Source organism: Aotus nancymaae, unplaced genomic scaffold (assembly GCF_030222135.1).
Source record: "Aotus nancymaae isolate 86718 unplaced genomic scaffold, 86718_ANA_hifiasm-v0.15.2.pri h1tg000046l, whole genome shotgun sequence".
Classification (NCBI taxonomy): domain Eukaryota; kingdom Metazoa; phylum Chordata; class Mammalia; order Primates; family Aotidae; genus Aotus; species Aotus nancymaae.
Window position 1 is genome coordinate 23,101,730 of NW_026988460.1, and position 25,127 is coordinate 23,126,856.

Genomic DNA, 25,127 nt, shown 5'->3' on the forward strand with positions numbered 1-25,127 from the left:
CTCTGGCTTCCCCTCAGACCACTGAGGGGACCCAGATCCTCTGCTGGCTCTGCTGCTCCAGGCTGGCCCTCTCAGAAAGTAACACCTGCCCCTAATCACATCCTCACTGGCCTGCAGTATGCAGGCCTCCCCAGCATCAACTCATTGGAATCCATTTACAACTTCTGTGACAAGCCATGGGTGGTGAGTGAGGCCCCCCCCAGGTAAAAGGGTAGGATCCAGGCCCCTAGGAGGGACTTCTGGACCTCAAGATGCAATAGGCCCTTCTTCTTGTTTTGAAAAAATCAAATTTCAGCTGTCACACACACTGGATTGCCAGGATTCCTGCCACTGGTGGCTAATTGTGAAGTTTCTAAACTCCAAGCCTTTACACCACTCAGAGAGCTAAAGAGGGGTGTGTGTGTGTGTGTTTTAAACCAAACAGATCTGTCTCCTCTGCTCTTGATCTTTTTTTCCACCCTGGAACTAACAGCTGTCTTTTTCCTTTGGAAGCTGGGGAGAGCTTGGAGTATAAGAGAAAGAGCAATGGACAGGGAGTTAGGAGGGCTGGGAGCTGCCATGGTTAAGGAGAAGGTTAGGTTCCCAAGCTCTCTTTGTTCAGCCTTTCCCTCTGCCTGGCCTGAGGCATCTGGAATCCTAGATTCTGCAGAAACAGGCTAACAGAGTGTGTTACTGGAGTATGTTGCCAATCACAGAAGAGTGTATATGATACCTTCACCAAGTGTCTTTTCTGGGGAAATCGCCTTTCTCCTCAGTCACATGTCCTTCCTACTGCACACATGTCCTAACCCACCTGCACTCCAGGTGCTTGTCATAATTTGACTCTCTCTTAGCCACACAGGGTGATCCTGCTCTTAGCAACTTTTTCTGGGTGATTTCACTACTTTTCAACCCTCTAACTGAAACTGTGCCCCAGTTTATTCATCTACAAACTGAGAATAATAGTAGCACCTGCCACCACTTTGACAGCCTGGTTGTTACAGGCTCCTAGTATATGGGTTCTACTAAAGAAATTTGTTCCCTGTTTTCTTTTCCTAAACTGTGCCAGAGGCCAGGGCAGGGAGAATGGGGAGAGCCTGTGACTAGGGCTTTGCTCCTCCTAGGATCTGGGATCTGGTGAGGGGTCACACTCTCACCCATTCACAATCTCAGCACATTGCCTTGGGCACCACATGAGAACAACAGGGCTCCCTGGCCAGACCTCAAGTTCTCCCTTCAGTTTCACCAAGCAGCGGCCCCATGAATGACATTTTACATATTGTTCTCTGCTTGTTCATGGGAGTGGACAAATTTGGTGACTGTGAGGGGAGGGTCCCTCTCAGTTGATTACTTTGGCCTATGTTTCTAAATATCTTTACTGTGACTGCTGTTGGTGTGTAGAGAGACTTTGGTTGGGTTAGAAAAGGCTCTATCTTGCACAACTCTGTCTCCAAGCACATTGCTGTCTCTGAAATTGGTCAGGGCAGGCCACTGGGATTTGGGGAGGAGAAACGGACCTGTCAATGAAAGCAGCATCCGACAAAGCAAGAATGACACCACCCTTTATTGCTGCTAATTTATCTGAAATTCTGTCAGTCTTTCTGAGTTTTTGGAGACAAATGCACCAGAGTTAAATTAAATCATTTAATTTCCAGGAGTGATAGGCATATGGACACATTACTCAAATGGATCTGGAATCCCATTTTTTCCAAAAATTCTTTCTTGATTCATTGGATGAGTGGTTATAATGGACATATCTTCGTATCAATTGCCAAGAGCACCCCCACTCCCAAATTCGTTCTTTTGTCTGTGTGTAGAGGAAACAGCCCTTATCAGATATTACATTCATTTAATTGGTGACTGTATGCCTGTGATTTAATCTAAGTTTCCAAGGAGGTATGGGTTAGATGCCAAGCTCAGTACCTTGAGCAGACAGGGACTGCTGGAGAGGAGGGTGGGGTGAGCTTCTCGAGACCCAACAAAAGCCTGGGAACTGGCTGCCATTATTGTGTTGGCTATCCCAGGGCTCTGAGAGTCTGCCGCAGGCTGTCCTGGCATCCATGTGGTGTCTGTGTAACTCCCCCACATGCCTTGGTGCCATGCCAGAGTGTGGGCTGCATCAGGACAGAGGTCGTTAGGCAGAGCTGGCATTAGCTCCCCAGGGATGCTGGAGAGCCTTGGGAGCCCAGGGAGGTGTCCAGAGGCAGAGCAGGAGTCCAGCCAGGCCCAGATGGGCATGCAGGATGTAAAGGTCAGATGAGCAGGTGGGCAGAATCAGAGAAGGCAGAAAAGGTCTGAGGGTTCGTTCTTGACAGTTAAAGCAAATTGAAGGACCAAGATGGCGAGGACAGCAGGGTACAATGGAGAATGCACCCAGCAAGGAAAAGAGACCTAAGTGTTCTCACAGTGCAGCCCTTACGCCAGGTTGTGATCTGGGAGCCTGCACTTTCCTTTGCTTCTTTCTCCAGCCTCAATCTCAATTTGTCAAATGAGACTGGTCTAGAGACTCTACAAAATCCCTCTTGACAATGATATCTTAGGGGCTTGAGAGTCCATGAATCATCCTTTCAGTCCTGTAGGAGGCCCTAGAGCTCTAGAGTTACCAATTGTTTGTTACTAAAGGGAGGAACCCAGAATTCCAGTGTTTTCCAGCATTTCAAAAATAACAAAATTATATCTGTACCCATAGAAGGACCACAACAGGTGATCACTTAAACTGCAGTTTGATAGCAGAGTTTGGGAGGAAATATAATAAAGGGATATTCTTTGTGGTATAAAGTTTGAGGAACTGATCAAATTTAACCCTATCATTTTATATATGAAGAAAGTAAGATCCAGAGAGAAAAAATTATTTGCCCAAGGACACCTAGGAAGTTAACGGAACAAGTATCAGAAGATTCTGGTTTTCTAACAACCCAGCTCCAAGCTTTTACTGCCCCAACTTCCTCTCCCCTCCCTGGCTCATGTGCTGGCATCGCTTAATAAGAGAATAGGACCTGAGCTTTTGAAAAATGTTCTAGCCTTCCTTTCTCTGATAAATAGATTTTATCTAACAGCTTTCCCTTCTAGCCATTCCAAATGCCAGGTGGCTTGGAACATGAACTAATCCAGTAGCCCTAGAGAGAATATGTGTTTCCTCTGCTGTTGATGCACTGGGAATGGGAGTATAGGTGTGTATGTTACTGGATTGAGCAGGAAAGTCCTGTGTTTCCTGTGGAAAGGGCATAGTTTTTGTAGAGCTTGAAAGGCAGCTACTTGCAGGAATAAGGAGAGGTATGGATTGGAAATGAAGGGGCCTGCCTGTGAACCTGTCTCAAGTACTGTGTGACCTTTGGCAAGTGACCTCTCTGGACCTCAGTATCTTCATTTATAAAATGGAGGAGGGTAGTGGATCCCAATTGTGCACTGAGAAAGCCTTTCAACCCTGACATTGTAAGTATGTGTACTTTGCCCCTTCCTCATGGAGCTATTTCAGTTTCTCATACGTAGGCAAACGGTCCAGTGAGTTTAGTCCCTGGTTGGGTAGTAAGTTCCAGAAAGACTGGGCCTGTCTATTCCACGTACCATGACCATTTTATTCTAATCTTCCTGAAGAACAGCTTCATTTTATGATGCCTTCTGCTCAACTTCTTGGTGGCTTCATACTGCTTACCGGAAAAATCCATCATTCCTTTGCCTGGCATTTGAACTTCCAAGACTTGGCCAGCTTCATGCCTTGCCATCACTCAGAGATGCAGGTGTGGAAAGTTAGAGACCCCGTTTTCAATCCCAGCTTCACCTTGCAGTTCTGTGACTTTAGGCAAGTTTTGTAACCTCTCTGGGCCCCATATGTAAAATGAAGATGATAAATTACCTAGTTCATCAATCTGATTTGAGGATTGAATGAAACATCATTAAAATTGAGAAAGGTAATTGAATTTTAGCTCACTCTCTTTTCCTTTCCCAAGTAATGCATATCATATCCTTGGGAATAGAAATTATACACTTCTTTTACATCCTCACAATGCTTAGCATAAAGTCCTCCACAGAGCAAATGCTCAATAAATATTTGATGGATTGATGTTTTGTCTCTTTCAGAAGTTATCTAAGATAAGCTGAAACATTTGCTTTTCTTTTGCAGTTTGCCCAGCTGGTCGCCATCTACAAGACACTGGGAGGAGAAAAGTTCCCCCTCATTGAACAGACATACTACCCCAACCACAAAGAGATGGTAGGTGGCTCAGTGGGGACATTAGTCTTTCTGCTGTTTTCATTTTGCACTTAGCCACCTGGTCACTGTGGGGCTCTGACAAGGGCCTCAGAGTCTCAACCCCAAAGACTCCACTGGGGTGGAACTGTAGAACTTGTGCGACTGGAATAGCTAGATTTTAGCCTCTTGTCAAATTCTGGAGATAGAATAGGGAAGAACAGGAGTAAGGGCACTTTAATCAAGCTGAGAGAATAATAAACTTCTGGACCAGCAATCAGATCTCACTGCTTTGAGTCCCAGCCCTGGCTCTGCCATTGTCATTGAATAAGCTACATTTCCTCAATGTGTGCAGTTTCCAATAAGACAGTCAAGAGGGCATAATTATCCCTGCACAGGATATTCTAATATGGTACATACACAATTTAAGTGAGATTCATTAAGTAATAGCCTCTGGAAGAGTGTGAAGCACTCTATTAGATGTAAGACATTGCTCCTACTCATATTATTCCCCTGACTCTCCCATTCTCCTGGCTTCCATGACTGTGATAAGGCTGAGTTAACACTGTGCCTTCTCTGAGGCCATCCTAGGAAGTTAGAAGGAGCAGAGAGATGGGACGGTTGGTTGGTAAGGAGGCTATTGCCAGTGTTTTTCCTCTGCAAGGACCTGGAGCTCAAAATCCTTTCTTCCCTGTCCCCACACCCTCTGCCCTGCGCTGGTGTGATCAGTTGGTGATCTTGTTTAACCCACCAATGGAGACTCCCTGCAAAGCATTCCAAGTGGAACAGAGATCATGTTTGTCCCTGCCTCCCCACTTCCTTGGTCAAAAGGGGTCTCCGTTTGCACCATTTCTGCAGGTCAAGAGCCTTCTTCTGAAACATTGTGCATGGCCCTGCTCACCAGCAGACCACATATCAAAAAACAATCTTGGGCCTTAAAAAGAGCTATCTCTGTCATCTTTGCCAGACCTTCCCCCAGGAGAGACTCTGAAACTTTAAGCTCTTGTCCTTAATAAATTCTAGAGGCAAATATCAGGACTTTTCCTTTCAGGGTAAGCCAGGAAGCCTCACAGAGGCTGAGAAGCCCTAAGGGTCCTTTGGTTGGGTAATCTCAGGGAGCCCAAGACACAGTGGTGAGAGGACTGAGCTGAAGGGTGCATGGGACTCTCTGAGGATCAAAGCTGACTTTTTCCTGCTCTAGCACCTAGCAGGGCTGGCCGCTGGAAAAAAACTGCCACAATTGCCAGGTATATTCCCTATCTACCGTCCTTTCCCCTCAAGGACCTTTGTGTTATTTCTCTCTGGTGCTCTATCCTGAAATTTGCCCTCAAGAGAGGACCACCACTCTGTGGTGTCAAAAGCCAATGATGAGTGATTTCAACTCTATAAGAAAAAGGCTTTGTGGCTTTTAAAAAGTTCTGAAATAGGAATGAAGATGTTAATAATCTAAAAGAGACAAAAGAGAAGCCTTATGGACATCAGTTGAGGGTATTAAGAATAGTTAACCTGGAGAGGCAGTACCTATTCTGAGACTATAAGTGCATTCTTATTCAAAGAGGTTTGCTAACCAGGTGGGACCCTCTGCCAGAAATGGCATAGAGGGGATAACAGCATGGGGAGGCAGGTTAGGCCATTCTAGCTCTCACATTGAATGATTCTGTGTCCCCCAAATGACTCCCCCAACAGATGAAAGTGTATCAGAAGACTAGGATGAGTTGAGACAGGGGAAGTAGAGGATACACAGCCACAGTATGTTGTTCTTTTCATTCCTGCCAGTCAGCCTGTTTATGATGCTGTCAACCCACCTTCTCGTACCATACATCACAAGGATATACCATCTCATATGTATGACATTCACCATTTCTCCCTTAACAGATTGATAAAGGCAAAAGAAAACACATTTTCCTGGGGAGGAAAGTGAATAGTCCTGGCTTTAGAAAACAAAGTAAGCCAGAAGAAACACTTGCAGTAATAGGTATAAGGCTAGACTAATGGGGTTTGGGAGGCAGGGGTGACAGGCAGAGGGCAGGGTAGAAAAGTCATGCTACCTTCCCTAGCCCTTGACAGGTTCTAGACCAGGGTCCTGGACACAATCTATAACATGCCTGCCCCTTCCCTCCCCTGACAGTGACCAGACCGTCCACTTGGCAGTTCGTATTAGCTGGCAGCAAGGGGTGAGGTGGTGATGGCCAAAGCTCCACAGGAACAGAGAACTGGCTTGATCTTCAGGACTCTTGAAGGGATGTAGTAGTCACTGGTCCCTGCTAGGGCTGGATGATGTCAACAAACTCCTTCCTGAGAAGCAGGTGGCTCCGGTACCAGCTGCAGGTGCCGTCAACATGCTTCATACAGACATAATGCTGAGCCTGGTACCCATAGAGCTTTTGTTCCAACAGCCAGTCTGTCCAGAGGCACTCGTTAGGGGCTGAGATGGTACAGGGCACTGTATAGCAGGTGGTGATCTAGAGTCATGGCCACACAACACCAAAGTCAGTAGGGTGTCCTTCTTTTTTCATTGCTGCCTTTCAGACTCCTACATACCCTTACAGCCCATCTCAAATGCCCCCTATCATATGAAGCCTTTCCTAGTCCCCAATATTCCCCTGAATTCTCCTTCCCCAAGGTTCCCCATATTCAATATTGCCACTTAATGCCATCTCTGGAGTCAGACAGCTCTGAGGGTCCTTACTCTACCGCTGACCTTGAGCAAATCACGTCACTTCCCAGAGCTTTCATTTCTTCACCTTAAAATGGAAATCTTAATTCTTCATAAATATGTTTTGGAGATTAAATTAAACATTTACAATAAATTTACTATTACAGTGGCTGACAAAGAATAGACTCTCTTTAAAAGGTGGCTGTTTTACAGTTATCTCAGTCTGCCTCCTGTGATGGCCACCTTCCTAGCCAAAGTGTAAGTACTTTGAGATCAGGGCCTATAGACTGTGAGAGATCATGCCCAATTCATACAGTGCCTAAATTCATGCATGAATGAAGGCTCAGGATCCTTCCCCCATCCCCAAAGACTTTGGAAATGGACATTCCCTTACTTGGCAGGCACAGTTCAAATGGTAGTGATGATTCAGACTTTCCCTCTGCACCAAGGACAGGTCCTCCCAGGGCTCGATGTAGTTGCACAGATGGATGAAGACTTTTCCATCACTGAGGACCTGACCTTTCAGGGGAGATGGAGGAGAGTCAAGCATCAGAATTCTGCTCCTGGAGCTCCAGTGGCCCAAGTCCTTGAAGAGCCCAGAATTGCAGCCTCTCTAATGACTTTTTGGTGGCAGTGGTGGCATGGGGCTCAATGAACGGATCAAAAAATAAAAATCACTGTAATCTTTGTAGCTAAAAGGCAAACAGATTATGTTTGTACGAGGCAGAGTTGTGGAATCTGGTGAAGGCCTTTTCGTTTAGCATGGTACAGAGAGAATAATGTCGGCTTTAAAGTCAGAGTCTGGGTGGGAACCCCCTCTTTCTTCTCTGTCATTTACTAGCTGAATGATCTTAAGAAAGTTGTATAACCTCTCAGCTGGAAGATGGAAATAATAAAGTCACATTAAATGAAAGAATGTCTATAAAGTTCCCAGCACAGTTGTGGGCCCACAGAAGATATTGAATAAATAATGGACTCCTTCCCCTTTCCAGTCCTTCCCAGTATCTGCACAGGCTAGTCTCTTGCTCTAGGTTGGCGAGTCTTTCCCCTTCCCCATAGGAAAGTTCCCCCTTTTTACCTGTGAAGCTACTTTTCACCTCTCAAAGACCCTTTTCAGTACCACCACAAAGCCATCCCTGACCACCTAGCCCATACCTCTTTTAGAACCTCAGCCACTCAGTCATTTACTCACTGAGCAACTACCTATGATCTAGTACCAGGAATACAGATATAAAAATGACAGGATCTCTGCTCCCAAGGAGCTTACAAATTAGTAGGGTAGATAGATACATAGAGGAAAATTATACTGTTGTGTGGTTCTATACCAAGTACGGTATAAGAACAAAGGAACATATATTTCCATCTATGGAAGGGGTGTGGGGCAAGGAAGGTATCTCAGAGGAGATTATGCTTGCATTGAGCCTTGATGGGATGCGTAGGAGTTCACTTGCCAAACAGGTTGGGGGAAGGGCTTCCTGTCATTGGGACTATCCTATGCAGAGCAGGGATAGGTATAAGGCAGCATACAGCCTGGCAGCATACCTTCTGCAACTGCAGGTAGTTGAGTTCACATCTTGGGAAAATGAGGGACTGGGAACTGGCATTGACAAATAGCAGAAGACAAAGCTATAGAGGGCAGCAGTGTTCTGGTCACAAAGAGCTTTCAACACCAGGCAAAAAAGCTTGTGCCTTCTCCTGAAGGGCCTGGGTGCCATGGATGACTTTTCTGTAGACTTGTTTTTTTGTTATTTATCCCAAACCTCAGTTAGACTTGACCTCCCTGAAGGCAGAAAACGTGTTTCCTATTTCCCCTGATGTACCTCCATGCCTAGCAGTAGGCGAGACACACAGAAGGTAGGTGTTTAGGAAGGAGGTGGGATAACAGTTTGAAAGGGCCTGGTCTGCCAGACCTAGGAACTGCAGGGCTCAGTGGTGTGTCCTGCTCTGCCTCTCCCATCCAGGAGCTCCTCCGTTCTGCACAATTTCTCATCCTCAGAGCTGGGAAGCCTCCAGTGCCTATGACTCATCAAGAGCCATGTCTGAACAGTGAACTCTTTTGAGGACTTTGACTTGTCACTGAATCTCCACTCTCCTGACCAAGGCATGGCAGTGACTAAGTGGTCATTCATTGCCAAATGTGTGGATAAATAGTGGAATCCCTTCACCTATTCTCTCCCCTACTGCTGTGCTTTTTCTTTCCCTTGCTTTCTTTCTAAATACTGTTTTATCTTTTCGAGCCAGTTTAGATCCCGCTTATACAATGAAGCTTTCCTGATAGTTCTCAACTACCAAATAGTTCCTTTCCCTGAACTCCAAAATAATTTAGTGTTGCATTCATTTATAGAGTCACATTCTTGTGTGATTCAACTGTTCTATCCCAACCAATTCAGTAATGAGGAAAGTTCACAGAGACAGAACTGTGTTAGACTCGAGCTCATGTTAGGTTCTGTGCAAAGGGCAGAGCTGACCTGCAAGGAGCAGTTTTGGAGAGGAGATTTTTGACTCAAGTTGCCAAAAATCTTATGCTATTTTAAACTATTTGAAAATGGAATCAGCTGCCCTACAGTGGGTGAGCAACCTGTCCTTAAAATAGTGAAACAATTGGCCAGGATGACTGTCATAAGAACTCTTACATTTAAAGGGAGGTTACAAGGCTTCTCCCTACTCTGTTTTATGCCCAAGAAAATGCCACCTGGCTCAGCCTGCTGCCCAAGGAAGACCCTGGCTCCTTTCTCACTACCTCCCATAGGGCAGAATCTATTATATTAAGGCCAGTTGCCGTTCTTTAACTTACCAGTCAAGAGATACTGCTTCTGGCTGTTGGCCTCTAGTTTCACACCACAGAGGGAAGAGTCAAAAGGCGTATAGATATACTGAACATCCTTGACTTTCTCAAACCCTTTGAACATCTGACAGGCAATTATAAAAAAAAAAAACAATATTGGGTCAGCGAGTGTACTTTTTATATTAACAGGCAAAAACTTCTCATTTCTCAGCCTAAAAATTTAAGCAAAAGTCTAGTTCAAAATTTTGTATATACAGATGGCCCTACTAGATTATTTTCTTTATTTAAAAAACAAAACAAAACAAAACAAAAAACTAAACCTTGGTTTATTCCAGTAGGTACCTGTAGTGGCTCCATACACCAGCAGCTGTGGGACCAGATGGACTCCAAGGCCCTCCCCTGCAAAATCCCTGGGATTCTATGGGCCCTGCCTCCAAATCTCATCCAGTTCCACTTCAGCATCTAAACCCAAGGATCACTGAGCCAGGCCACCTGAAAGCAACCCACCCTCTGAGAATATAGACCCCACTTCCTCCATCAGCCCTAGGGGCTGCACATCCCAGCCTGACCCCATGTACCTTTATCTGTTTGATTTCATACCGGAGCATTTTTTCAGTGTCAGCAGGGTCTGCACTGGCAGGAACTACCTTCTCACTGGAGATTTTGGCCCGAATCACTGCATAGGAAGGGAAAAGAGGGAACCTTTAGCAGCTGGTGGGGGCAATATACCTGAGGTCTGGATGATCCAGGGTTCCTGAAGAAGTATACAGGGCAATTCTTCGTTTTGGTGTTGTCAGGTTGTGAGCACGTGATGTGTGAGAAGGGGGACCTGGAAATGCCTCCTCTGCGGTCACTTAAAGTTCCAAACCCCTCAGGCTTATTAGGTCCTATAACCACTAAGCTCTTTGTGCCTTTTGAACCAGTTAGTCTGGAGAGCTCTAGTTCTCCATAGCCGTGTGTGCAGTGGGGCACAGGGTAGGAGTCAGAGTAGAGGGAGGCAGAGCCCCTTCAGGGTAGTTGGTGTGAAGTTTATTGCTGTGGTCAAGGCCTCTCAGCCCACCTACAGTGGATATTAGTAAATGTTTATTGAATTCATAAGTGTTGACGCAGCACTGAGGTGTTGCATCTCTTCCATTTGAACATTAATAACCAAAAACTGTTGATGAAGCTCTTCCTCTGTGCCTGGCCTTGCATTGGGCACTAGGACCATAGATGTGATTAAGACAGGGTCCCCATCCTGCAGAGCTCTTGATCTAGTGGAGGGCACACTTATAAAGAACAATAGCACAGCATAGTAGGAACACCAAGACATTAGAGATGCTGAGGCGGCACCAAGGAGCCGGGAGCCTGCAGAGAAGGGGAGAGACCTAAGTTAGACCTTGAAGGAAGAGTAGAAGTTTGCCAGGAATTTAAGGGTATGAGGGAGGGCATTCCAGGCAGAGAGAAGAGAAAGGACAGAACGTGTGGGTTGCAGTAGGGGCTTGGTGGCAATCTAAGTTATAGGCCTGGACAGACATGGGTGGTTATAATGCAAGCCCTCTCCCCTCTCCTGTCCCCATTCCAGTAGTTCAGAATAATCATCAGATAGCTCCAGTGACACCTTGTTCAGTGATACTCTGTAACTGCTATATGGCCAGAGTGAGGGTTGCTATAGAAGTCCCTGACACAATCTTCATTTCCTTATGAATCAGTCAGGTTCTGTGCTTGCAAGGTTACTATGGTGCCTGGTCCTTCCTGACCCATCAGCCTCAGAAAGAGGCAACCAGTGCAGAATTTGAGCCCCTCCCTTTTCCTCTGGACTCCTGGTCTACTGCTGGCAAGATACCAGTCCCCTACAGCCACCCCCTGCTGTGGACCTTGCAGACCTCGGACTCACCCAGTGCCGAGTGGCAGATGTGCTGCTGAGGGTGCGCAGGGGCGCAGCTGCATGCCTCACCCAGCCCAGGGGGCCGCAGCAACGCCAGCAGCCGCAGCAACAGCACCCAGCTCAGCGCGGGCCGGGGGCTCCCAGGCATGACACTGCAGAGCCCCAACTGAGCCTGTGAGGTCTGTCAGACCGTACGGCCCCAACAGGGCTCCTTCCTAACGTGTTGCGTCCCTCGCCCCAGGCTTTATGAGGTGGCCCTAAGGGCCAGTCCCGCCCCAATGGGCTCCGCCTTCCTTTGGCTCTAGGCCACCGCAGCAGCAGGACCCGAGGCTTTTCCGACCTGCATTCTCAGTAAGATGCAGAGGAAAGCCGGGAAAGAGGCCCGGCCCTCTGTTTCCCTGCCTAAGTCATGAAGCTGTCTGGAAGTAGAGGGAAAGCACTGGAAGAGGGTATGGTGTCAAGGGCAGAAAGAGCCGCAAAGATAAATGCATAAGTACAGAAAGACTGAGGGCTGTGATTCAGGCAAAAAGAACAAGAGTAAGAAGAGGTACGGACAGAAAGAGTGGGACAGGCAGAGTCCAAGAGAGGCAGACAGAATTACAAGAGGCAAAAGAGACAGTGACAGAGAAGGACGGGCCCCTTGCTGAGCTGCACGCTGGGAATGAGACAAGCTACTCAGGGCTTCTTTCAGCTGCAGGAAGTGCTTTCAATGCCCTATTTATGAGGCTCCAAAGCAACAGCAAACAGTAATGGAACAGGACAGAGAAAGTTGGGGTGTGTGTGTCTTGGCTCTGTCGCCTGGGGGGTGGGGAGAGATGTCAAAGAAGCAGCCAGTGCTTTAGAAACCCTTTCTCACTCCCAGAGCCACAGACTATCCAGATAGCTGGGGACAGCACTCTTGGTGTGGGTACAAAACATAAGGTGTCCTATCACTTAGAACAAATCTTGGACCTCAAAGCCCTCTCAAGGCCCTAGGCTACGCTGATTTTTATTGCATGTCTCAGCTAGGTGGTTCACATCTGTAATCCCAGGACTTTGGGAGGCCAAGGTGGGTGGATCACCTGAGGTCAGGAGTTCAGGCACAGCCTGGCCAACATGGTGAAACTCCATCTCTACTAAAAATAAAAAAATTAGCTGGGCATGGTGGCAGGCACCTGTAATCCCAGCTACTCTGGAGGCTGAGGCAGGAGAATTGCTTGAACACAGGAGGCAGAGGTTGCAGTGAGCTGAGATTGCACCACTGCACTCCAGCCTGGGCAACAGAGTGAGACTCCATCTCAAAAAAAAAAAAAAAAAAAAACAAGCAGGGGACTTGGGGATGACTGTGACCAGAGCCTTGTCTGCTGTTTAACAGAGCATAGTGTTCCAAGCCTCCAAATCCCAAATCTCCATGGGATTATTGCTATGGGATGTTTCCACATGGTGCTGAACTGGATAGTGGGAGGCTGGGTTCCAATTCTGGCTGTCACTAGGTAGCTTTGTGACTTTTGCCTCTCTGGGCCTCAGTTTATTCTCCATAAAGTAGAGTTGAACTATATGATTTCTAAAGCCCTTTGAAGTTCTTTTTCCAAGCCTTGACTGACCTCAACCAGGAATACTGAAATCCTCGGGCCAGATACCCCCAGTATCTGTTCAAATCTTAGTTCCCACAGGAATCTGGCTTTTCATTTGGGTCAACATTATTTCCTTCAAGGGATACCTTTTCATTTTGATGGTGTTAGTGATGTTTGAAAAGAAGGGAATTGAAAGAGAGCTGAGTTTGATTGAAAGATGAAATGCCCAGGTTGGCATCCAGGCTGGTTCTTTATACAATGTCCAGACCAAGATAGAGGCTGATGTACCATTTGAAGGGAGCTCAGAAAGCATCCCATCTGATCTCTTCAATGGACAGATGTGAAGGCTGAGGCTCCGTGAGATACAGTGACTTGTACTCGTCTCCTGACATCTAGCCTAGTGCTCCTTCCACTTCCACAATATTACTTCTTCCATCACCATTTTGTAGCAGCTTGAAATCTTGCCCCAAAGGATAATTCTTTTAAGTTTTTGTTGCTTCTCTGTTAAAGCATGGCTACCTCAATGTAGAGTTTGCTCCACTAAGGATCTCTCTCTGTTTATAAACATACTGAATTATTCTGTCAGCTCTCTTTCAAACCCCAAGCTGGGCAGAATTGGGCCTTCACATGCAAAGCCTTGTTTGATGGTGAATTTGTGGTATTGGTGAGCAGTGAAGAGTGTGAAAGAGGGAGAAAATAGCCAGGATCATTACAGGAATGCTGGGCCTTTGACAGTTGTAGGACCAAGAGGTACATGATGACAGGGACATTAAGATGCCAAAGATGCGTTTCTAAAATATAATGCAGGTTTATTAAGGTACATCTACATATAATAAAATTCAGCCTTTCAGAGATACTTTCTTTTTTAAAATTCTCTTTGTCTGAGGGCCAGTCCTGCCCAGGTTTTGTCTAATGCAGAGAAGATTGACAGTTGCATTTTGAAGATGTAGGGTACACCAAATAAGAGAACAGGGTTCTTTTAGCTCTGCCACTAATATGCTGTGTGACCTTGGAAAGTCACTGTCATTCCATGGGTCTCAGTTTTTTAATCTGTAAAGCAAGTAGATTGGACTAGTTATTTAAAGAACCCTCCCAAGGGTATTTCCAAGAAAAATATTTGTGGGATTCCACAGAGAGATGGGCACACTCTGACAGTTTATTCCTTTCTCCTCTGCTTTCAGCTGACACTGCCCACGTTCCCTGTGGTGGTGAAGATTGGCCACGCTCACTCAGGCATGGGCAAGGTGAGGCAGAGGGGCCTGCTATACTTCAGGGTTGAACCAAGAAGGGCAGTTTTCAGAGTGCCCATTTGTGAACTGCTCTTCTCCCTCTGTCACTGATGAATTCTTTCCAAAGAGAAGATGATTTGCCACCTCTAAAGCCATGAATGTCACCCAACCAGACCTCTTTCAGGAAGCAGAATGCAAGCCACCTGCCTGGTCCTCTGGGTCCTTTGCAGCAAGTGTGGCCCCTGAGTTCTGGGAAGGAAAGCTAGGGAAAAGGGGCCTTCTGGGGAGATGTGGCACCCAGATTAGTGTCTGGATTGGATACATATTGGTAGGTTTGGAGGCTCAGGGCCATTGTGACTTCTCAGTGTATGTGTGTCTCCCTTTCCTCCTTTCTGCCTTGCTCCAACATTAGGTCAAAGTGGAAAACCACTACGACTTCCAGGACATTGCCAGTGTGGTGGCTCTCACCCAGACCTACGCCACTGCAGAGCCTTTCATTGACTCCAAGTATGACATCCGGGTCCAGAAGATTGGCAACAACTACAAGGCTTACATGTGAGTAAGAGTGGGATATGCTTTCTCCACAGTGGAAAATTTGAGCCTCCGTGTAGCAACCAACTCTCAGTTTAACCTCCTCTGGCCCACAGGCAGATAACAGAGAGAGTGTACCACTTACACAGGGATTCTTAATGAGGGTTCCTTTTAAGTCAGAGAAGGAGTCTGTGAACTAAGATGAGAAAATATATTAATATTCATTTCCACTTGCCTCTAAGGGAAATTTAGCTTTCTCTTCATTTTGAACAGAGACAACAGACTACAGTAATTGTCTATACATAGGACTTTATCACTAAAGGTGATTACTGATATTCCTATATCTTACTATAGTTGAGACAGATATATCTAAATATGAATTATTCTCATTCCTACTTTAAAATCATGGTAGTTGTTAGGACTTGCCACTACCTCCTGTTATTTAGAAAGAAACACATATTGGCTGGCTGCGGTAGCTCACACCTGTAATCACAGCACTATGAGAGGCTGAGGTGAGAGGATTAAGAGGTCAGGAGATCAAGATCATCCTGGCCAACATGGTGAAACCCCATCTCTACCAAAAATACAAAAAATTAGCCAGGCATGATGGTGCCTGTAGTCCCAGCTACTTGGGAGGTTGAGGCAGGAAAATTGCTTGAACCCAGGAGGCAGAGGCTGCAGTGAGCCGAGATTGTACCATTGCACTCCAGCCTGGGCGACAAGAGCGAAACTCCATCTCAAAAAAAAAAAGAAACATATATTTTCCTAATCACAGATTTTTTTGTTTAATATTTTTGATAACTCTAATTGGGTACTCTGGGATCTCGTGTACTCTGTCTTACACAGTTACACATCTTATATATTGTATACATTGGAAGGAATCCATAGGCTTCCCCAGACTGCCATAGCACAAAGTTAAAAAGTTCCTGATGTAAATATCCAGCCCTGAAAATGCTACAGAGCGTTAAAAGCCCAGTACATGACTTCTCTACATAACTGTGTCCATTTGCCAGGATGGAAAGTTAAAGATTTCCTCCATTAGAATTTAGTAAAAGAAAAAGATTTCAAAACTACCTGACTTTCCATAATATGCATAAAATGCAAGTGGCTTATAATTCCAATTTGGGAAATAGTAATCCCCCACTTTAAAAAGTTTACAGCGGTGTTTTCTTTACAAAGAAAGAACATTATTAATATGTGGATTTGATCTTGGTCACTCAGGACTTTTGCAGACTTCAAGATTGAGCAGCCTTCCCATTCCCTTCCCCAACTGTGTCTGTTTTTCTTCTCTTACCCCTCTTTTCACTACTTATACTCCCCACCCCTGAGTGAGTTTGGCCCCCTCCCTGCACTCCTGTCCCATACTACCCTTCACACACTTCTTGTTTAGCCCTTGCCACACGTGTTTTGTGTCACCCTCCTCCTCCAGACTCTGAGCTCCTTGGGGACAAGAATGATGGAATCATTTCTGCGTCTCCACTGCCTTGTATAGCAGCAGGAACATTAATAGGCACCCAATAAGTATTCAGGGAAGAAGAACCCTTATGGAAAACTGAGGCATAGAATTTTTTTTACCTTTATTGTCTAGATTTGTACTTTTTTAGTTTTCAATTTTATATTTATAGTAATCCTGCTTCCAGAAAAGAATTTATGATTTCTTTAGAAATATGCACAATGTAGCCAGGTGCTGTAGCTCACATGTGTAATCCCAGCACTTTAGGAGGCCAAGGCAGGCAGATCACTTGAGCCCAGGAGTTCAAGACCAACCTGGGCAACATGGTGAGACCCCATGTTTGCAAAAAAAACACAAAACTTAGCTGCATGTAGTGGTGTTTGCCTGTAGTCCTAGCTACTCAGGAATCTGAGGTGGGAGGATCACTTGAGCCTGGGAGGTCAAGGCTGCAGTGAGCTGTGATCGCACCACTCCAGCCTGAGTAACAGAGTGGGACCCTGTCTCAAAAAAAAGAAAAGAAATATGCACAATGTAAGACAGAATAATTTAAAAACCATTGTAAAAACTTGCTAAAAGAAGCAAGGAAAATACATGTTCAGGCACCTAGGAAAAGAGATTACCTATCTTTTGATTTTAAAATCCCCTAAATAAACACAAAACATTAATGACAACAGTGGAGTAAAAGTGTCTTGATCCTTAAAAGAAGACACCTAATTTTTAAGGGTTAGGGTTTCAAAAAACAGTTCAAAATGAAGCAAAAAAGAAAAAAAAAAGAGAGAGAGAGAGAATTCCAAAACATTGATGAAGGGTGGGTGACCAGAGAAGCTTTAAGTAAGATTTATTTATTTTTTGTGTGCAAGGGACCAAGTTATTTGGAGAAATGTTTAGGCCCTCTTAGCGTCTCTTCACCACACCTCTTCCCCAAACTTGTGGCTATATTCCTGCTCTAAGAAGGAATTTACTTAGCAGTCGCCATGGTCAGGCTTGGGATTCTTTTTGTCTACCCCAGCAATCACCGTGGAGATACAGACAGCCACTTTGGTGTGAAGAAGGTACTGTTCCTGCCTCCATCTGCAGTAGGCAATAATGTGGGTCAGCTGTGGAGGTCAGATGATTTTTGGTTCTAGAGAATGGCCTCTCCGTGTCCCCTCTGCTCCCACATGCCCCAGGTAGCCCATATGGATCTATGCCCTGCATCCCATTGTTAGAGACTAATGTGAAGTGTTGGAAAGCTTTGCAAACTTTGAAGTGCCATGAAAATATAAGGATGTTGTTATTATCCACTCAAAAAGGATTTTAACCTATAAATTAACTTCAACAAAGTTATATAATGTTTTTTCTAATATCTTAAATGTTGAAAAAGTCATAGAGTTTATGGGAGACTTGAAACAAATTATATGGGGTTCAGTTTCTTCCTTTTTTTTTTTTTTTTTTTTTTTCTATTTTTGAGATGGAGTCTCGCTCTGTCACCAGGCTGGAGTACAGTGGCACCATCTCAGCTCACTGCAACCTCTGCCTCCCGGGTTCAGGCAATTCCCTTGCCTCAGCCTCCCGAGTAGCTGGGACTACAGGCACATGCCCCTACACCCAGCTAATTTTTTGTATTTTAGTAGAGACAGGGTTTCACTATGTTGGCCAGGATGATCTCAATCTCCTGACCTTGTGAACCGCCCACCCCAGCCTCCCAAAGTGCTGGGATTACAGGCGTGAGCCACCGTGCCTGGCCCTTCCTTTCTTACTTTAAGCATTTTTGTAAGTGGGTCCTTCAAATGTATGATGTGGTGATGGGCAGCCATGAAGTCATTCAAAATTTGTGATTGAAAGATTCTATTACTGAGACTTCTCTTTTTGAAGTAAAGCCTTCTCAGATTATGAAAATTATTAATATTACTACTGTTAATGAAATAAATGAGCCTATAGATGAGATGGCATTTCACATTGTGTATGCATCAGGGCAGTAGGAATATCATCATGGCATTCCTGAAAACCAAGGAAACATTGTGGGAAGAAAGTTAACACCTACAAATAGAATTGTAAAATGAATTTTGGCTCAGGTTGAGTTGGGCATGCAACCTGAAAATAGTGTGAGTCAGTGTACAAATCCAAAGTTTGTGAGACTCTATTATGTGCCATGGCTCTGTGCTGGGGACATGGAAGTGAGTGACTCTCTGCCCCTGCCTTGAGCAGTCTGGTCACAGGGACACATTTGTAAACCATGAATGTTAAGAAGACACTTATTTTTATTATGATTCTGTCTTTGTGTTTCTAACTCAGATTTTGCTAGCCACTCAGCAGTTTGTTTCTTTGCATTTTCTGAATTAGGTTGTGGAATATAGGGAAAAGCACATCATGTGAGGAAGTCAAGATTCCTGGACTTTTATCTCATACCTACTTGGACTACATATATAATCTCATACAAGTCCTCTAACCTTTCTGAGTCTTACTCTCCTTATCTGTCAGGCAAGGGCAACAATTTCAGCCTACTCACAACAGGGGGTTTGAAATGAGGGATTTGGTGAGGAAGCACCTTGGAAAACAGTACTGTCCAAGCATAAGGAATGTTGTCACCCTATTCGTTAACTCATGGGGCCACCTCATGGCTCTGAAAAACTAGCCATATATCTAGGTTCCTCAGTGTCTGAAATCAGATCTCTGGGGAGGACACTCCTGGAAATTAACATGTCCACTCTCTAACAGTATTGAACAATGATAAGGGCAGCACATGAAGGACTCTGTCGGCAGTGTAAGCAGGACTTTTCTGTCCCCTTCCTCTTGACTGTCTGGGTGAAGGCTAATAATTAAAAAAACATATTTTTGGTGTTTATACTTAATTTAAACCTCTTTCTGACAGCCCTGTGTTAACAGATACCAGGCACAGAGGGGTGAAAAGACTCTTTGAAAATCACCCAGCCCATCAAGAGCAAATTCAGAACCAGAAACCAAGTAATCCACCTCCTATTTAGTCTAAGACTAGTTGACACTAACACATACTTACAGATAGAGGGTGCCGTGGACACAATAGAGAAGAGCTGATGGCTTGATGCCATCAGCTCCATTTGACAGACAAGGCAACTTAACCCCAAAGAGTTAATTGACTTGCCCAGAGTCACACTGCTAATATTATAGTGGCCTTCAGAAATAAACACTGATTGAATTTGGGAGATATTCATAAAGAACCCTGCAGGAGTTCCCAGGATCAATGGAATTCAGTTTGTATGTATCAAGTCAGTATAGATACTGAATGGGTAGGCTTCTGGAAACACAAGACACAATATGTACCTTCAGGTGGTTTGCAGGCTTGTGGACAAGTCTAAGCTTAAGACTCAGATCAAATAACTAAAGTAAAAAGTAGATTTAAGATTGAAAATCAGGCAGAAGCAAAGTCCTGTAGGAGTTCTAAGGACAGTAAGAGGTCATCCAGTTGAGAGATCAAGGACGGTTCTGTGGAGCCAGAGCTGTTTGGGCAAGACCCTTGTAGAGAGGAGGACGATATTCTAGGCTTACCAGACAGACCCCTGGCCTGTTTGCGGGAGAATTAGGTGTAGAAAACAGCAGTGAGCTAAAAGTCTGAAAAGTTTCATGCACTCCTCTTGCCGATTTGGCTCACTGCCTGTCTTATCCTGGTGGGACCTTGTTGCAGGAGGACATCAATCTCAGGGAACTGGAAGACGAACACTGGCTCTGCAATGTTGGAGCAGATCGCCATGTCAGACAGGTGAGTGAGAGAAGGAGTCCAGTTCCCAGCCCAGTGAGAGGGAGGCTTCCTTAGTTGAAGAAGTTCAGGAAATAAGCTCTGTCCAAAGGGAGTCTCAGCAAACAGGACAGATAAAACACAAAGGGCCAAGTACCCCATTTAACAAGATCAGGCAGGACTGGGTTGTATGCCAGATGATAGAGATAAAGACTACACATACCACAGGTAAAAGCTTCCTGAGACCTCACCAGAAGTGGATACTGGCACCATACTTCTTGTACAGTGTGCAGAACCATGAGCCAAAATCTTTTCTCTTTATAATTACCTAGCCTTAAGTGTTCCTTTATTGTAACACAAAACAGACTAATCAAGGAGTGAGGTGTTGCTATAAAGATAGTTGAGAATATGGAATTGGCTTTGGAACTGGGTAACAGGCAGAGGCTGGAAGAGTTTGAAGATCTCAGAAGAAGACAGGAAGATGAGAGAAAGTTCAGAACTTCTTAGAGACTATTTAAATGCTTATGACCAAAATGCTGATTGAAATATGGACTGCGAAGGCCAGGCTAACAGGTCTCAGATGAAAATAAGGAACTTGTTGGGAACTGAAGCAAAGGTCACCCTTGCCACTCCGTAGCAAAGAATTTGGCTGCATTGTGTCCATGCCCTAGGGATTTATGGAAGGCTGAATTTAAGAATGATGACCTAGAGTATCTGGTGGAAGAAGTTTCTAAGCAGCAAGTGGTCAAGAAGTAGCATGGCTTCTTCTAACAGCCTATGGGAAAAAATGACTGTACATACCATAGAAGCTCCAAGGAAGGAGTAATTAGCATGGGCTGGAAAAGCCAAGGAGGCCTTCTAGAGGTGGTGAGAACTACTTTGGGACTGCAAAAACGGGTAGGATCTGGAAAGCAGATGGAGGAGGGCATTGTAAATAAGGGTATGTGCTTAACGTGGGTAGATGGAAAGAGCAGTGGGGATGAGAGGTGGGAGAGATGGAGGCAGCAAGGAGAGCCTGACTGGCAAGTAAACTTTGTGGTGAGCGAATTGCCCCAGCTTCAGGACACCTTCCCATCACCTCCAGGTACAAACTGTGGGTGGACACCTGTTCTGAGATGTTTGGCGGCCTGGACATCTGTGCTGTCAAAGCTGTACATGGCAAAGATGGGAAAGACTACATTTTTGAGGTAAGTCCAGACCAAGCAGTAAGAGATAACTCCCAAGGCTTAAGAACTATGTGGGCAGCACAGACTGCCTTTAATTTAAAGTCTCTTGAACCATGGGAACATTCTAGCAAGATCAGTGGGTAGCTGTTGTTTCCAACCTGATAGGCTGACCCACACCATGAGTAAAAGATGTTGGATATGGATTCCTGGGATCCTAGCCATTCCTCTGGGAAGGCTATAGTGATGTTACCATTCTCCATCTCAGAAGGCCACCCTTGGGAGTCATTCTATCCAACCTGTTCATTTTACAGGTGAGAAAACTGAGGCCTAACACCATGAGCATATGCCCAAGACCACAGAGTGAATCAGTGTCTCAGCCAGGTACCAGATGCAGGAGATTCTTCTTAGTGTCTCTCTGAGCCTTGGAGACACTACTCAGCCTGGTCGTCTAACACAACTTTGCTGAATACCTTTTCCTGTTATAAAGGAAAGTCAGTGGCAGTATGAATTCTTCGCACACATTCCTACGCAGTCTTCCTGGGAGCAGGAAAAGCTCCTTGCTAGGAATTGATGGTATTTCCGGGATATTGATGTCAGAAGCCCAAATTAGGCTTCAAATTCAGAATCTGTCTCATTTTCTGCATGGTCTATAACCTTCTGAATGGTCACACCTCTCCTCGCTAGGTGGACCTCTGTTTTCTCATCCATAATTGAGAAAGTTGGACTATGGAGTCTATGAGGCAGACACTTCCTAAAGGAGGAAAACACTGTCTGAGCCTTGAGGTATAGGAAGAATCAGGATTGGTGGTGAAAAGGGAGGGCATCCTAGTTCAGGCACAAAGGGAGGAATCTGATCATTTAGTGAGCAGAGCATGCTTGGAGACAGAGATTCTGTGGGTGAAAAGTAGCAGATAAAAAACGCCTGCTCCTAATCAGAGATATAAGGGGATACCTTTCACATCTACTTGCTCACCTGCCTGCAAACTTCTGTGCCCTGGGACTCTACCCTCTTCCTTGTTTTCTACCTCTTCCCCACTACCTTCATCCAGCAATTTTCGGTTTCACTGAGCCCTGGCTGGGTAAAGCTTGGGGAAAAGACCTGAGGCAAAGGTTTGTAGAAGGAAGTGACAAAGATCCTATTTCTGCAAATGATCATACAGCTGAAGACAAGAACTCCTGCTTCATCTCCAGTCCATCTCTGCTGTCTCAAATCCTACATATTCTGAAAGATTGTACCAGGCTTTTTATGTTTCCAGACCCCTTTTCTCACCTGGGACACATCTTCCACCAGGTCATGGACTGTAGCATGCCGCTGATTGGGGAACATCAGGTGGAGGACAGGCAACTCATCACTGAACTAGTCATCAGCAAGATGAACCAGCTGCTGGCCAGGACTCCTGCCCTGTCTCCTCAGAGACCCCTAACAACCCAGCAGCCACAGGTAAGCGGCTAGGAAGAGACATAGCAGAGCCAAGAACCATTCCTAAGCCCACTGCTCTAGATGTTGGTGGCTAAAAAATGGAGTATAGGTCAGATGGCCACAAGCCTAAACAGGATCTAAGGAGACATCTCCCTCTTCCTTCCCTTCACTTTCCCCTGGAGGCCTGATTATCTTTCACCACCCCTTATAGGGGCCTTCTCAGCAATCTACAATATCAGTTATAGAATTAGACAGAGGAGCACTAGATCTCTTTGCTCTGAACCTGAAGTCTCCAGGGAACCAGAGTCAGTTTCTCCTGAGACTCAAGACACTCCCATTTTTAAACTGAGAGGTATTTGAGGAGGAGCTGGGTCACATCACTGATTTATCTATTTACTGCTTCACTGTGTTGAGTCTGCTATCTTTGTAAATAAGGAAGGCTCTGAGAAATATGCTAGTCTGGAAAGGGGAGAGTCAGGTCCCTCATTCTGGGAGAGAGTGACAAGACAAAACTCAAATTAGAAATCTACTTTCTTTTCTAAGAGAGAAGTGGCCTTCCTCAGTTGGCTGTGGTGCATAACTCATAGCCAATCCCACTCATGGCAACAGCATTCCAGCTGCGGGTCTCCTAGGAAATCCACACTGAACTTTTGTGGAACGTCAGGCCCTGTGGCAGGGAACAGTCTTTATTCCCATATAAGAGGTATCTCATTTTTCAAAAATAGCCCCAAACTCCACCAAATGTTTATATTATGAAATGCTGAGAACTTGGGACAGTGAATCAAAGAAAAGAACTGAATCTTAAGTCTAGCTCTTCCTCTAAATAGCTGTGTAAGTTTTCAGGAAAATGACTAGCCTTTCTTGGGCTCAAGTTTTATTATTTATAAATGAGAATTCTCTCAGAAAACTTTCCTTCAAAATCCAACTTTAAGCAGTTAGGGAGGTAGAATAGAATAGTGATTTAGAGTGTGGGATTTGAAGTGACAACTACCCAAATTTGAATCCTAGACTCTCCATTTATTGGATTTGTGACCAGCACATAAAACAGTGTAACAATTGATAAGTCAGTTCCCTCTCTGGATCTCAAGTTTCCCCATCAATATCTAGAGACCTTTTGTGCTCTGAAAATTCTTTGAGTAGAATGCTTCCATCTTCACTGATGCTGATAAATGGGAACTTCTAGGTTAATAAATGAGGACCCTGACTCTTTCTGGGTATCTGAGTTAAGAATAGCCCTGTATGGTGGGATGTTATTATATATTAGCATTTATGAGCGTTTTAGTTACTAGAGAATCACAGTAGGTTAACTAGGAAAACAAAAGTTAATTGCCTATTAGAGATACAAACCCGTTATTTAAATACTATATTTAACTAGAGGTGACAAAATTATTTTTATGGTTAAAAAAAATTAGGCCTGTGGTGAGATTTTATGATTTTGTAAATGCGATGGAATCAAGATATTTGAATTCTAGTTCTGCCTTTTAGTCCACACTGGATAATGAGAGAGAATCTGTGAACAAGATTACTGCTTGTCCCAGCTCTAGCAGAAGAGTGACAGGTAGTCCCTTCTTCCCTTTAATACTGAGAAAAACAGAGAACATCTGGTAGTGTCTTTAAAAATGTATGACAGAGTAAGAGAACCTGACATTACCTAGACAGAATGGGCTGCTCTGGGATTCTGTGAAGGGCCCTTAAGTACTTATAAAATGTGTAAACTTTCATGGCCTTCTACAAGGGAAGCCATTCTGAACTAAAATGAAGGCCATGCTAAGAGTAAGAGATCTGCATTTAGCCCTGTCCTTGCCACTGCTTCACCAGGTGACCTTGGGTAGGTTTCTGCCCATTTCTATGCCTCAGCATCTTTGTGTGTAAAATTAAAGGTTGAACACAAACACTAAGATCCCTTTTAGCAAGACAATCCATATTATACATAAATGATATTTAAAGTATAAAAGTTAAGAAGCACAGATAATTTGCAGAACAAAATTTTCTACCCCACAAAAAGCATTAGCCCTTCTTTGGTATAAGCCACTTATTTTATAAACATTAAATGCTGTAGCTTAAACATTTTGTAAGATAAATCTACAATGTGTCAGAATCAAGGCAGAAAACATAGCAAGGAATAAACTCCCTAAATATAGCATCTCTTGCAGAAATTTCCTTGTAGCAAAGTTAGTTTGACTCAAGGATAAGCTTTTCTTTGCTCAGCCTTACATTCTTACCCAAAGGATACTGTGGAAAACATACCATGCTGGGAGTCAGGACACACAAGGGCTAATCCTCACTCCACTATAACATTATATGACCTTTGGCAAGTTACTTCCCATCCTAGACCTCTGTTTCCTCACCTATGAAATGGAGTTGAATTAGATGATGTCTAGATCCCTTTCAATTCTAAGGCCATTTAATACCTGGAACCAAACTGCAAAGTCTGAGGGCACAATCCTCCATAAGACCCTTGCTCCTGACATCACCTGAAAGTTCCCAAAACCACTCTCAGGTTTGACAGTTCTCTGGAAGAACTCACAGAACTCACAGAAAGCTATTATACTCAGTTACAATGTATTATGGGGAAAGGATGCAGGTCAAAACTAAGCCCAAAGGAAGATGA

General features: G+C 44.6%; 2 protein-coding genes across 6 annotated transcripts in view; one reads left to right on the plus strand and one right to left on the minus strand.

Moving 5' to 3' along the window:
- SYN2 (synapsin II) overlaps positions 1 to 25,127 on the plus strand; it is a 187,106-nt gene that overhangs the window by 143,532 nt on the left and 18,447 nt on the right. For 2 of the 5 annotated variants that reach the window (XM_064362028.1, XM_021675626.2), the window contains 6 exons: positions 4,100 to 4,189; positions 14,208 to 14,270; positions 14,668 to 14,810; positions 19,880 to 19,954; positions 21,015 to 21,117; positions 22,388 to 22,537. In XM_064362028.1, coding sequence (XP_064218098.1) covers positions 4,100 to 4,189; positions 14,208 to 14,270; positions 14,668 to 14,810; positions 19,880 to 19,954; positions 21,015 to 21,117; positions 22,388 to 22,537 — 624 coding nt within the window. Of the gene's footprint in view, positions 1 to 3,588; positions 3,717 to 4,099; positions 4,190 to 14,207; positions 14,271 to 14,667; positions 14,811 to 19,879; positions 19,955 to 21,014; positions 21,118 to 22,387; positions 22,538 to 25,127 lie in introns of those variants that run through there. The other 3 variants (XM_064362027.1, XM_064362025.1, XM_064362026.1) reach the window with 3 other exon arrangements.
- On the minus strand, positions 1,529 to 11,621 carry TIMP4 (TIMP metallopeptidase inhibitor 4). The gene is made up of 5 exons (XM_012472180.2): positions 11,483 to 11,621; positions 10,185 to 10,282; positions 9,616 to 9,730; positions 7,216 to 7,340; positions 1,529 to 6,627 (listed from the first exon to the last, which is right to left on the minus strand). The coding sequence occupies exons 1-5, from the start codon at positions 11,619 to 11,621 to the stop codon at positions 6,430 to 6,432; spliced, it is 675 nt and encodes a 224-aa protein (XP_012327603.1). The 3' UTR covers positions 1,529 to 6,429.

What these genes read in the sequence shown, in the direction of transcription:
- TIMP4 (XM_012472180.2), bottom strand. Translation starts at nt 11,621, where the DNA reads ATGCCTGGGAGCCCCCGGCCCGCGCTGAGCTGGGTGCTGTTGCTGCGG. An exon ending in CATCTGCCACTCGGCACTGG is followed by an intron (nt 10,283 to 11,482) that starts GTGAGTCCGAGG and finishes CTTCCTATGCAG; the next exon opens with TGATTCGGGCCAAAATCTCC. An exon ending in ATGAAATCAAACAGATAAAG is followed by an intron (nt 9,731 to 10,184) that starts GTACATGGGGTC and finishes ATTGCCTGTCAG; the next exon opens with ATGTTCAAAGGGTTTGAGAA.